This window comes from Apostichopus japonicus, chromosome 7 (assembly GCF_037975245.1).
Source record: "Apostichopus japonicus isolate 1M-3 chromosome 7, ASM3797524v1, whole genome shotgun sequence".
Taxonomy (NCBI): domain Eukaryota; kingdom Metazoa; phylum Echinodermata; class Holothuroidea; order Aspidochirotida; family Stichopodidae; genus Apostichopus; species Apostichopus japonicus.
The window spans coordinates 6553570-6567228 of NC_092567.1; the positions used below are offsets into that span (position 1 = coordinate 6553570).

Sequence of the window (13659 nt, forward strand, 5' to 3'; positions counted from 1 at the left end):
GTTATATACTAACACCATCACATGGAAGAAATATCAGATGATGAACCATTCATTGTCCTTGTCAGCACAGTATGAACGTGACTTCCATCGAGAACTAGTAACTACAGGTGGAATAGGTGATCCCCTAACAGCTCGCTTCATAATTAACCTAATGAAGAGAAAAGAAAGTGATGTGAATGAGATTTAAGTCCTTATTATAGGAGACATTGAGAATGTCAGTCAGAAATAGATATGTGAATGTCTCTGGCTAACTACCCTGTATACATGAACAATCACAGAGAAAAAATACAGAGGAAGGAAAGTACACTTCAGTTTCCAATAACTAGGTATTAAGTGTAAAAACAATTAGCCAGTTAAGCATCAAACTTGAACCGGATTGTCCGTTGTTTAGTGGAAGTGGCATAAAAAGGTGTGATGCATGGATATAAATGAGCTCCCAAAGGAGAGTTCAACCTCACACAAACCCAACCATGCATGGTTTGGGCCTGACTGAGAATGTGTGAGATTTCGCACCACTCTTTCGTATTGAGGACAGAATGTCTTTTGAATTTCTACTCATTAGGAGATGATTGTATCTAATTTAGTGTGTCAGCTTTGGTGGATGTGTTTTCATATTATTTTTCTTTATTTAATGGCACCAGGCCCCTGGAGATTGGATTGGCTATATTGAGCTAGTTACACCACTCTCGGGGGGGGGGGGGGTTCTCCTTCTAGATTTTAGATCACCAAAGGTTTATAAAGTACCCTGTTCAGCTGGTCAATAGCCATACAATATGGTCAGATCTCTCCACTAATTTGGCAGATGAAGACACTTGTAACCTCAAAATTTTGAGTTAAAAAGTTTTGAGATGAAAAAGTCAAAATATTGACTTTTGAGGTGAAAATCTTGAGATAAAAATTCCAATTATTGAGAAAGCAAATTCAAAATTTTGAAATTTGGGGACACTTATATATTTTTTGTAAGCCACCGTACTAAGTCGGTGAAGTTAGATCAGTTTTGAGACCAATTAGATTTCTTAAAACCAACTGCAGTGACTGGCTCAGCAATGTTTAAAAATTAAACAAGCATAAGTGACAATTCTTTATTCACAGCTGTATATACTCAGATTAGTAGGAAGTATTTCCAAATTCCAATTATGTTTTCTGTTTATAGTGGATGGACTGACAAGTTTACTGCAAAGCTCTCCAAATATTCAGTATTTTCACATAGTTTCTGGAATCCACTAGCAATTTTGAGCACATGAGGACATGTCAGTAATGGAAATACTTAATCTGTTTTTACTCTGAGCCCTAGCCGTTTGCTTTTGAAGAGCTCTGTACATCTCTGAGACTTTTTGTCCTCTTGTACTAAGTTTAAAGCAAGTAAATACATGTTAGAGAGAAAAATGTAATTTCTATGAAGTATAAATCTAAGCCCTGGTGGCAGTCCCTGGGAATGTAAGCTGAAGCATTTTCACTTTTCAGATATTTAATGTTCTCTGATAGTGATTTTGCAGCCCAAGTGGAGCCAATGGGGGAGGGGGGGGGGGCAAGTGCTCACCACCCTAATGGATACCAGTGCTTGTATATGTTTGAATGCCCTCTAAATGTGTTTATTTTAAACAGTATTTTTTAGCTAATAAGGCCTCCTAGATCGTTGGAAATGACACTTCCCAGGCCTTGTAAGCTGCTCTAAAGTTTTCTCAACATCCTTTTTTTTGAGATCCCATGTCTTGATATGGTCAGTGAAATAGAAGGAAAAAAACAGTCTGGTAAGTTACTTTGAAATATCATGACATATATCTTTTGTGAGTTTGACACCGGTCGGCATTGATATTTTTCAACAAATCTGCAAATTGCGCGTGGAAAATAAGGAAAGATTGACTGGGCTTTCAGGGAAGTAACATACTGAAATGACCAAACTATATGTCAAACTGACATCAAAGATTGCGTCTGAAATATTATTAGGGTGATAAACTGATTGGCCGGTAGTTTTCAGCCATAGTATTGTCTCCTTTCTTAAAAATTTGATTTTTCAGCGGTTTTAAAAGAGCATCAGGGTACGTCCAAGAAGTGAAAACCCGATTGAAAATGTAACTGAGTATTGAGGCAATGACGCGAGCAATGATGTGAGAAACCTGTCTGATGTCAGCATTTTTTACCTTTTAACATAATCTTTGGCATTCCAGTACCTGGAAACCACCTTTCTATAAAGATATATAGCTCAGTCACTAGCTTGTTTGATCAGTTAATGCGCACTGTTACATGATCCTGATTGGCTGTTTGTTTTAGTATTTATTCAGGCGCGTAGCAAGGAATTTGCCAAGGTAGTGGCGAACTTGTAGGCAAATTATCAGAGCCATAGATTCGGCATTGGAAACTACAGTATGTAAGCGTAGCGCCACCATGAGTTGGTGCGAAGCGTACAATAAAATTTTGGCCGAAAATGTCTCCCAGATCGATGGAAATGGCACTTCCCAGGCCTTACAAGTTGCAATCTAAGCATTTTATATTTTGAAATTACTAGCAATAGATCATAAAACGTACACAAAAAAATATGCTCATGGGGGGGGGGGTCGCCCCCTTCGCCCCTCTGGCTACGCGCCTGTATTTATTAGAGCAGGAATGATATTATTCGACGGTGGTTAACATGCGTTTTCAGTACAGTGCGACTACTGTAGATGTCTTCTCGGCCTATGCGCTATGTCACGTCAAGTTTTTCAGCAAGTATAGCCTACGCTGGTCCGCGGTCAAAGGGTCGTTCATGAGTGGTCATCATGGAGATTCGAGACCATTCAGACCAATGATATATTTGTTTGGCACATGTGATTTTTTTTTCGACACCCAAAATCCCAGTGGGAGGGCGACAAGTTGTTGCTCCCCATGCCCCCCTTGGCTACGCCACTGTTGCTAGCGGTAGCCAGCAGTTTTGGTGTATAAGTCACAACAACCAGATTACTTCATTCTTACCATTCCTTTGGAACTCTGTGCACCAAGAAGTGTAGGATACTGAAAGAAGCTTGATAGGTTCATAGGTCCTGATCTCCAGTACAGTCTCCGTCTTTATATTTACTAGAGGGTTTCTTCCTACGGTTGAATTATTACATCATGGAGCCGTTAGAGCCTCAGTGACTTCTAAATCAAAATTGAAACACTAACATGAAATCAAATTAGTTATTTAGATATTTCAGAAGGCTTCAGAAACAAAAGGATACTCACAACAAAGAAAACTCATGATAGCAGTTCCACTTTGATCCAATAAAACACTACAAGTCTACAATAATGCTTGTATATGATATGGAATATTGAAATCTCAATCTTTGGAAAACCTTGCGCTTCATTTGACCTTTACTCACTGGCAGGTGAGCACTTAAATCCACAATATCCCAGGAGAGGAAACAACTCCAGAGTACTTTAAGACTAGGTTTTTATGACTTAATTTGGCTAAAACCTTTCAGACAGTTGGATGATCTCGCGAATTATTTAGAACACTTCTTAAATTAATAATATGATCAAATTATTTGAAGAAGGAAAACCTACCCTTCAACTTGTAACCAACTATAACAGGCAAGCATCACCATACTTCAGCTAGTCCTACATTGTGCTGAGCATAGGACACGCTTTATGCTGGCATTGCAGACTATTGAATATTGTAACTAAAATCGTTAGACTAGGCCTAAATTAGGCTGCACTTAGGTTATATGACTAGAGAAGACCTAAGCCATAACGTTGAACGTTATGATGGCCTGTGAGCCTGTCCTTGTACGTGCATAGCCTAACGCTATGAAAGGAACTCAACTGATACGTGGGATTTCTTCTTTGACAATTGTAATATACTCCGTCTGTTTTTTCAGCATCATGTTCACCATCTGGAATGTGTTGCATTATCTTCATATTTCGTAAGCCAGTACTGTAGCTTTGGGGAATCACGTCAAACAAACATGGAAGTACAACCATACATGTACCATTCTTCAAACGCTGTTTACACCAGGGAGTTGTTATGTTCCATAACAACTCCCTGTTTACACTGTGGCGTTGGTTTGTTTAGATTTTGAAAGTGAGACTTGTTCAAGTCGTTTTCCGTGGCTACCAGGGAAATTCCCCTATTTTTCAGATAAATGGTCAATCTTCCAATTGAAATAATAGCAATTTACCGCAAAATGGCAAATTCCTTAGATCTAAAAAGAGACGACCTCAACAATATGCTGGAAAATGTCATTTTATCATTTGCACCTTGACATTTTTCTCCTAATGTTGCGTTCATAGAATCCTGTACAACAGCTTGAAATTGCCATCAAGACAGCAAGATAAACATGTCTTAGACATTTTCTTCAGCCCGGATAGGCTATTGATTAACTACAAGCTTGCAAAAATTGTCAATACATTATTTTTTCTAAAAACTTTTGAAATGACGGGATGAAAGATTTTGGGTATTTCAACATTAATCAGAAAAGTTATAAGTTGTACACTAGGATATGGAAGTCGAAGGGGGAGGGGGGGTGGGCAATGTTACATTTAGCTGATAAGAAGGCCACTGCTACGGGTCTACACCCGTCCCCACCCCCCCCCCCTCCGACTTTACCAAAAAAAGTATTGATTGGCAAAAATGGTGTATGGAGCTAATTTAAGACCTAACTGTAGTCTAATTATCAGAGTGCACCATTTAACGTGAATTTTCAAAGCAATTTCAGGGGGCGGATCTACATGGGATTTGCCTTCAACAGGCCAACTAGCACACCGCCGCCTCTTTTAAATTGATATTTCCATTCTAGCCGTTCCATAATAGTGTATGACCTACCTAAATCAGTTGGGATTTGCTCTCCCCCCCCCCTTAAAATCCTATATTAAAAATGGGGGTTGAGAAGGGATCCCATTCTCCTAGTCCTGTGAACCGATTTCAAGTAGTAGATAACCTATGCATCTGCTATATATTAAAATGTGGTAACATGGCTACATGAAGGTAACATGTTATAGTGTATACCTCTTTTTCAGGCATTATAGGAATAATAACTGGTTGGGCAATATGCCCGCCCAACGGCTATTTACCGAATAACTGGGCGAGCAAGACTGTACTTTCTGATTTTCCATGCAATTATGCAATAGTGATTTTGACATCGGTCAGTTTCAGTTTTCAAACTTCACACTAGTATTCTTTACCACAACCTTAAGTTTAGACAAAATTATAGTCTAACTACGCCTCAGAATTGTTTCAGTCGGAGGACCTCTACAGGGAATTGCATTCAACGACTCCACAGCAACACCACCGAAAGTTTCGCCACCCATAGTCTGACCATAAAGGTTCATTCCTAAATTTGTCGGGAGAATTTTGGAATGTGAACCCACGGTACTGGGTTCTATACCATACAGGAGAGTCGATCCGTTTTCAGGATTAGAGAGGCAAACTTATCGCTTATGCACTTAATCAGAAATATACACAAATTAGCCACAAGATGTACCTCCTCCTATATGTTCTACACCCTTCCCCATATCTATGTAGACAAGTGACAAATCACTTGATTGGCGTAGGAAGGGAGCAAAATATGAATGGGTTGAGAGGGATCGGGAGGCAAACAATACACATTTTGTCATTATTGTGACCCACATGGAACACTGAAAAATTTCAACCATATCAAAATTTTAATTATTTTATCCCGAAAGTTTTGAATATTTTGGGGAATTTCAACCCTTTTTCAAAATTGAAACCCTTTTCTTGAAAATCAAATTTGTCTTAAAATTACAATCTGTAATATAACCGAAATTCTCAACATTAAACTACTTTTTCTAAAATTTAAAACCTCTTCGATTGATTTCGACCTCTTTAATTCCCTTCATGTTAAATGTCGATTTGTTTTTGTTTTCAACTTAAACTTTAAAAATGTCGACTTCTCAACTAAAAATATTAGCGTTTTATCTCAAACTTGTACGTTTCTCTCGAAATTGCCATTGCGTTTCTCGAAATCAAGATTTCTTTCTTATACAAATTTCAACTATTTTATCTCAAAAAATAAACTTTTCTTGATGAGGATGGTAACAGGCGCGGCGGAACGGGAAAATTATTGGGGGGGCTAATATGTGGAGACTATCTAAGCGAAGCGCCACCATTGGTTGGCGCGGAGCGTACAAGAAAATTTTGGGTTTTTCAAACACCCCAGATGGCCGTAAACGGCACTTCCCGAGTGTTTTATGCTGCGAATACCTAGCCCTAAAACATGGGTCTCAAGCCTGCAATTTCTCAGATTGCACGTAAAAATCTGTAAAAACATTGTAATTTGTATATTCGATGGTGTTTTAAGAGAGTAGCTATTACTCGACGTGTACTCGTAAAGACGTTTTTGAGTGTAGTAAATTACTACTTGCGATTAAATGCAATAATTACAAGGGCGTCGGAAGCTATTTTTAATTGGTACGGCGGTTCAGAGTGTGGCCAACTATCATAATTATCGGGGGGACGTTTGGTATGTCAAACTACGCTACGCGCCACCATGGTTGGCGCGTAGCGTAATGGAGAAAATTTTGAAAATATGCCTCCCAGATTGCAGGAAATGATACTTCCCGAGCTTGAAAACAAGGCCCTGCCATGCCAGAGTAGTCACATTTAGCCTACTTGCCGTCATCATTATTGAAAATTATTGAAACATATACCTCCGAGAATTTTTTCCCCCATTTTTTAGTCCTACTTTTTTTTTTTGCGTCGTGAATATTGGTCCGGCGTTCGCCGGACCTGCCCGTACCGGCTCCGACGCCCCTGAATTAAATAAATGTCATAAGAAAAAACAGAAAGCATTTCTTAATGTCAACAAATGGGTAATTCCAAAACCATGTGCAGTTGCCAACAAATTTCTATGACCTAGCACTGTCATCATGTCATGAATGCATGTACCCTATACAGTCCAGGTGAAATGCTAATATTGTGTTTTGTTCATTTAATGATTGCGTTTAAACATAGAGCCACGTTCCACGCCTTGCGTGTACTCGTAGTGTAAACGCAAATTTTGATGAGTGTAGCGTTTAGCTTATTACCCTCTTATTTAAAACACTAATATTCGATGAGGCATGATACAGACAACCAATTATCATATTTAATTATTACACCTATATAGTATACGTGTGCATCGGACAGATCGACAAGTATGCATTAAAAAATGGGCAGATGCACGTTTCGGAGCCTTGGTAAATATTGGGGGGGCTTATCATGCATTTGCCCCCTCAACTTTTTCATTGGGGGGGCTGAGCCCCCCCAAGCCCCCCCGGTTCCGCCGCCACTGGATGGTAACAAGTAAAAAAGGAGAAAAGGGGGGGGGGACTACTTGAATTGACTATTACAATTATTGGTGAAATGTCGACATAGTATTTTTATTTGAGCAATTACGAGGTACGTGAAAAGACAATACATCGTTTGATTGCCAGACACACTCTTTGCTGGTGCAAAGATTTAGCTGCATAATCCAGCACTGACATGGAATGGAATTAATTACAAAGGTGGTTGGGTGGGGAGGGATAAAAAAGTTATGTAGTTACATTCTTTCCAATAATTTCATAATGATCAAGTGATTATTTGTAAAAAACAAAAATGTAACTTGACACAGACACGTTTTGTCTGCACGATGTGTCTGCAAGATGTGTATGACTGAACAAGGATGTTCAATTTATGTTATTCCATGTAGGTTTTAATATTCATTAAACACGTACTCCTTCAAATCATTTGAAACAGACGGCAGGTGCGTATCCAGGGGGGGCGTTGGGGGCGCGCGCCCCCCGGGTAAGAAAAAGAGAAGAGAAAAAAAGAGAAGAAAAAAGGAAAAAAAGAGGGGAAAAAAGAGGAGGAGGAGAGGAAGGAAGGGAAAAGAAAAAGAAGAAAGAGAGAAAAAGGAGAAAAAGAGGGAGTAAAAGCAAAACGCGAATACACCGGAAAGAGAAAGAAGAACAGTGACATCATTACAGCGCTGAAGGGTATAGCCAGTGACGGATCAATGATTTCGTAAAAGTGTGACTCACCCTACCCCTTACACCGACAACTCCATTTTTTGACGTTTCCATTTTCCTCTCTCACTAATGATCTATATATATACTATATATGGTCTATCATAACGCGTGTGTAGAATTGTGCTATGAAACCAACTGTGGCTGGTCTCGAACTCGACCGTGTCGTCGGGGAACATGACGCATTTTGGGATGGGGGCGACCGCCCGCCCCCCCCCCATTCAGCATTTTTTTAAATGATATCGCTAAGTAATTTCAAAATAGAAATTGCTTAGAGGCAACTTACAAGGCCTGGGAAGTGTCATTTCCAGCGATCTGGGAGACATTTTCGGACATAATTTGCTTGTACGCTTCGCGCCAACCTATGGTGGCGCTACGCTTAGATAATTTGCCTACAGGCTTCGCCCTCCCTTGGCAAATTCCTCGCTACGCGCCTGTTCGAATTTGTAACGCAAACAGCAGATATAACATCATATCAGTGAGCATGAAAATGGCGTTCCAGGATGAAAAGCCTCAAAACTGTCCGACTTGCCTGAAAAAATAACCAAAATTGTTCGCGCGCGGAGCGCGCGTTCAAAGTGTTCATGTCAATATCATATAAGCAAGCATCGGTTATTACATCGCATGCCACCATGTACCGTACGGTCCGTTCAAATTGCGCAGTATACCGCGGGATGCTAATGTAAACAACGACATGTCTCATGTAGATGTATCAAAAGCATGGAGGTCCAATTATGTCAATACTCTCTTTTACATTAGTAATGGCGAATTAGGGCCTGCACCCCCGCCGCGCAGTGGCGGAGCGTCCATATGGTCAGGGGGCGGATGCCCCCCTGACGGACTCAAATGGACTGCTGGCGCCTTTTTCAGCTCTTTACCACTTTTTACTTATTCTAGATTATTGACTTTTTTATTGCGCTCTTATCTACTTATTGACATTTGTCACATTTTGTTGGTGTAATTTGGCGATGACACCTTATTCTTCGTTTATCTGCAAATTAGCCAGGCCCGGAAAGGGTCATTTCCGGCGATCTAGGGAGTATCTTTACTCAAAAATTTTCTGTACGCTACGCGTCAACCAGTGGTGGCGCTCCGCTTAGATAGTGTCGAAAGCGCCCCTTCTGACCATTCTCGCCACTCCTGACCAATACCCCTAGCTCCGCCACTGCCGCCGCGCCTCCTACGCCTATGTGTGTAGTGTTCGGTTGAAGGAAATATCTGCTATTTTTTTCCATTTCCTTCAACCAAGTTTTATAATAGCCGTTATAACAGGTTTTAATATTTGTACACCAATAAATTAACTGTGTCTGAATTTTCGAAAATTTCTGACCAACATTCTACATCACACTTCCCTCTACTCGTGCAGTTTTGACCGGTCTGTTAGGGGTTGAAGTAAGTTTTTTCTATATTGGTTGTCCATAGATGAAATTTTGTACAAGATTATGGGTATGTTTTGAAGTGAGTTTATTCACGAGAAATGTGAATTTTCAAATTCTGAACAAATATGGGGCTTAAAACCTTGAAAAGTGGGGCTGACGGGTATTGTGGGCCGGGACGTAGAATCACCTACAACAGCAAAGACCCACAGGAGATGCGATCAGGTCGAACATGATGTGTGCCGGGTTAACAATCTTCAAAAAGGTTATGGATGGAAAAAAAAAACTATTAGGAAATACTTGGTTCTCAGGCAAAAAGTGTACATCTGGTTGGTCATTTCAAGCCCGAGAAGTGCCGTTTCCGGTGATCTGGGGGGTTTCAAAACAAGAAATTTTCTTGTACGCTGCGCGCCAACCGATGGTGGCGCTCCGCTTAGATAGTAATTCGCGCCCCCCCCCCCGGGTTTAAAGATACGCGCCTGGACGGTATTCAAACTTTTGTGTTAATTGTTTGTTTATGCATCCACTAGCAGGTACTAAGGTTGGGGAATGTGTACTAACATGCTTTTTGCAAAAATTGTAACCGTTGGTGGAGGGGGGGGAGGGGGAATAACACCTTACCGCTTAGGGAGAAATGTCAATGATAGCTTGATCTACTTGAAATAGGTTGTGCTGTATTATTGACTTCCTCGACCCCTTCCTTACTGCATATCCAATCGACGTCAGGTTTCAAACGTCTGTTTTCACCGGGTATGTTTAACGTTACGTCTCTCGTACATTTACTTCTATTGGCGCCAAAATGTCGGTTACAAATTTCAAATATCACCCGCGAACAGCTGGGAAACACCTGTATATGAATATCGGTAACTCTTGCTATCGAATACCTGTTCACATCTAATATCTATCACTAACAATGAATTATAATGTGTTATATAAGTTGATTTGCAGAGTACGTATTACATTCGTGGGAGTTTTTTGTTACCATTGACTTGTTGAGTGTTTATTAAGATGGATTATTTAATGGAGAGGAACCACTGTTTATAGTTTAGACAGTGATAATTTGATCAGTGAGATAATTTTACGGTATGGTATAGAGGCAAAAGCTAAGATGTGTACAAAGGCCAGGCCAAACTTAGTTAGGCTATAGGCTAGACTAGTAATAAAGTTAGGCTATGTTAGAAATCTCACACATCACCTGCAAAAAGCTAGAATTATCTACTTTTAGCGAGAGGATATGATATAACTCATATAAATAACAGAGATCTTAGCCTAGTTGTTGACTGAATATCACAAAAGTCCAAGTTAAAGCATATCTTAAATATAAAGGAAATGAATAAAATACAATCGAGACACTGAGTCTTCTTTAGGGATCTTAAATTAACCGAAGAATAAAACCAGCGATTAACATTCTAGGTGAGCTGATGCCTATCCTTTACTTCGAAAACAATTACTTCATTCTAGCTAACAAAAAATATCCATAGACAAACTTTGGAACTTTGTTATCCATTCAAAAAATTTAAATCACAGAAAATGGTTCAACTCGATTTTACTCGTACATAATATAGCCCTATAGGCGTGAATACAAGTCAATCTATAACATTCCACAATTATTATTGTAATCACCTATCTTACTAAATCCACCAGGTGGGATATATGAGCCACTTGTGTGAGAAACCTGCAGCTTTTCTGAGCAGGCTGACTGAAATAATGTTAGTTAATAACTGATTATTAGTTGAATAACCTAACTCCTGCCAATATACCTGACACTTATTGTGAAATATAGTTTTGTTAAATACTGTATAGGGCCTAGAGCTTTGAACCTCTATAAAACAGTTTTCAAGTTTAAGTTTAATAATAATTAAATGCAATACATAGTTATTAAAAAGGAATCTTTCGTCCATGCCTTTCCAGCAGAAACTAGATCGTGTTGTTCTACTCACAGCTGGTTTTGTCTTAATTTTGCCCAAATAATTATAAAAACTGTACGTCATTTCCAAGCCAACAGACTTATGGCCACATGATATTTAAAAAGTAAAATGGTTTTGAAATTGAAAGTGCGCCACTTATTTTACCCTGCTGCAACACTCAATAGCAGAAGTTCGCCAGAGCCGTAGCTCTAACGTTAAATGTTCCCGCTAACTGTTCACACCCGATGAGCTCCATAGTAACAGAAGATATTTCAATGAAGACCCAATCAACCCGATTAAACTTAAAAGTAATAATTAATCAGTATAATTAAACCCTCAAGGATATGAGGTGTTTCCAGATAACAATATTATTTGTAAAAAAAAATGTAAAAAGCGGATGGTACTATATACTATTAAATTGGAAGAAACCTATAAAGTTTAGAAAGTTAAGATCATAAGCAATACCCAATTACGGAATATCTACAATCACAAAAAAAGAACAAAGCTAAATTTCAAAAAATCCACTAGAAGTTATGTCACAATCAAACCGTAACTTAGAAATGAATTTAATAACAAATCACAGATGGACATCATCATTTAAACAAATCGTATTAATTAGAAATAATTATAATTCAAGCAGAATAGTCGGATTTGGATCAATAATTAAATAATTTGTATATTAAATGTTGAGTTTAAGCCTCGTCAACCTCTCTTGAAACTTGAATTTGATCTACCGTACATCTGCTCCTCTAAATGCATTTTAATTATAAGAAAGTAGAAACAACCTATTGATTTAAATATATTTCTTCCAAATCTCCTTAAACTTTATAAAAACCTGATATAAATTAGAGTAGAAGTTTCCTTTTCATGATTCCTATAACTTTAAATTACATTTTCCTTCTGAAAGTTCTAAATACAAATACAAATAAATTTGATCAATATTTTTCTTCAAAAGATAGATAATCTCAATTATTATTTACCCATTTCTTATAAAATTCTCAACCCGTCATTGAGATTTGTTTCCTATTAACTAATAAAAACAATTATGTAGCCGCACATTCTTATTTTGTTAAACCTTACTAGCTATAAAAACTTTAATTAATAATTTAATTGTAAGACAATAAACTAACCCTTTAATCCTACATTACCACTTTATTTTTCTCTAATCTAATCTAATTATTCCTGTTTATATTTGTCTCCCCTTAAAATCAATCCCATATTTCCGTTCCATCAATTTATTTCTTATTACAAATAAACACGACCTAAATGTCTTAGTTTATCGCCTTAACTTTCCTGTATCTTTATTTCGTTTTATATTATTATTTATAATATCCTAATAATTATTCTAATCCTAACCAAATACAATATATTTATCTCTATCTACTCTATTAACAGTAACTCTATTCTTTCATTCTAGATTCCTATCTCCTGTGTGTGGCTAAACCACTGCTCTCCTAGAGTTGGTGAGTCTGGTCTGAACCTTATCCTTGAGTCTGGTCTCTCTCTCTCTATCCTGAGTTCTCTCCAGAAGCTGTGGATCTCTGACAACAGGAGACTAACTAATGAAGAGTTGGCGGCCATCTTGTCTTACTCCTCACAGTGTACAAGCTTGAAGGAGCTGACGTAAGTATTCCGTGTAGATGTTAGAATCAACATAACAGTAAAACAGAGAATTAATTTAATTAATAAAAGTTATCAATATTAAACTAACAATAGAGAATGTAAGGTAAGCTGTATTTTAATGTCAAAGATTGGGATTAATTAGTTTAGTTGAATTTAGTTCAATAATTAGGTCATCGTGATAGGAATTCTGTAGAATGTTATGATAAATATAATGGATTAATAGGAAATATTTTAAGATGGTGTTGTTAAGAGAGGGGTAGGGGTGGGTGGTGGTTGTTTAGAATGTTCTTTGTTTATTTTAATGTTAAAATTTAACTAAATAGGTTTTAGAATTACAGGAATGTTTATTAGGATAAAATAAGAGATATATAGACAAGGAAATTAGATTTTAATAATTCTAGCGAGTAAAAGTAATATTCTAAAGTAAAGTTTTATAAGGAATAACTGTAAATTTTGACTGAAACCTCCGAAATAGTTGATTTTCAATTATAACAAAAGAGATTGAAAATCGTTATTAATTTTAAAGTAGTAAAATGATGGCAATAATAGCATAAACTCCTCAAAATTTTGATCAGATTAATACTCTAGCAAAACTGAAATGCATACAAAAGAAGCATGCAACCAATAAAATAGTTTTAGTTGTCAAAATTTAAAAAAATAGTTACTCAAAATAAGTTAACTAATTAAAACAAAATAAAAGTTAACTAGAAGGAAATATATAATTGCAATTGAGTTAACTATAAAATTAAAAAACAATTATTACAATAAATATAATTAAAGGCAAATCTGTATCT

General features: G+C 37.6%; 3 protein-coding genes and 1 long non-coding RNA gene across 9 annotated transcripts in view; 2 read left to right on the forward strand and 2 right to left on the reverse strand.

Moving 5' to 3' along the window:
* LOC139970046 (uncharacterized) overlaps positions 1-13659 on the forward strand; it is a 320960-nt gene that overhangs the window by 279118 nt on the left and 28183 nt on the right. For 3 of the 4 annotated variants that reach the window (XM_071975650.1, XM_071975648.1, XM_071975649.1), the window contains one exon: positions 12660-12865. The exons of the other annotated variant lie outside the window; for it this stretch is intronic. In XM_071975650.1, the coding sequence (XP_071831751.1) occupies positions 12660-12865 (206 nt within the window). The remainder of the gene's footprint in view (positions 1-12659; positions 12866-13659) is intronic. 4 annotated transcript variants of the gene reach the window in all.
* Positions 1-13659, reverse strand: part of LOC139970082 (uncharacterized) — an 892672-nt gene that overhangs the window by 249607 nt on the left and 629406 nt on the right. The gene's annotated exons all lie outside the window — the stretch shown is intronic.
* Positions 1-13659, forward strand: part of LOC139970064 (uncharacterized) — a 156937-nt gene that overhangs the window by 55385 nt on the left and 87893 nt on the right. The window lies entirely within an intron of this gene.
* On the reverse strand, positions 54-3954 carry LOC139970129 (uncharacterized). The gene is made up of 3 exons (XR_011794034.1): positions 3779-3954; positions 2950-3114; positions 54-148 (listed from the first exon to the last, which is right to left on the reverse strand). It is a non-coding gene; the product is annotated as an uncharacterized lncRNA (long non-coding RNA).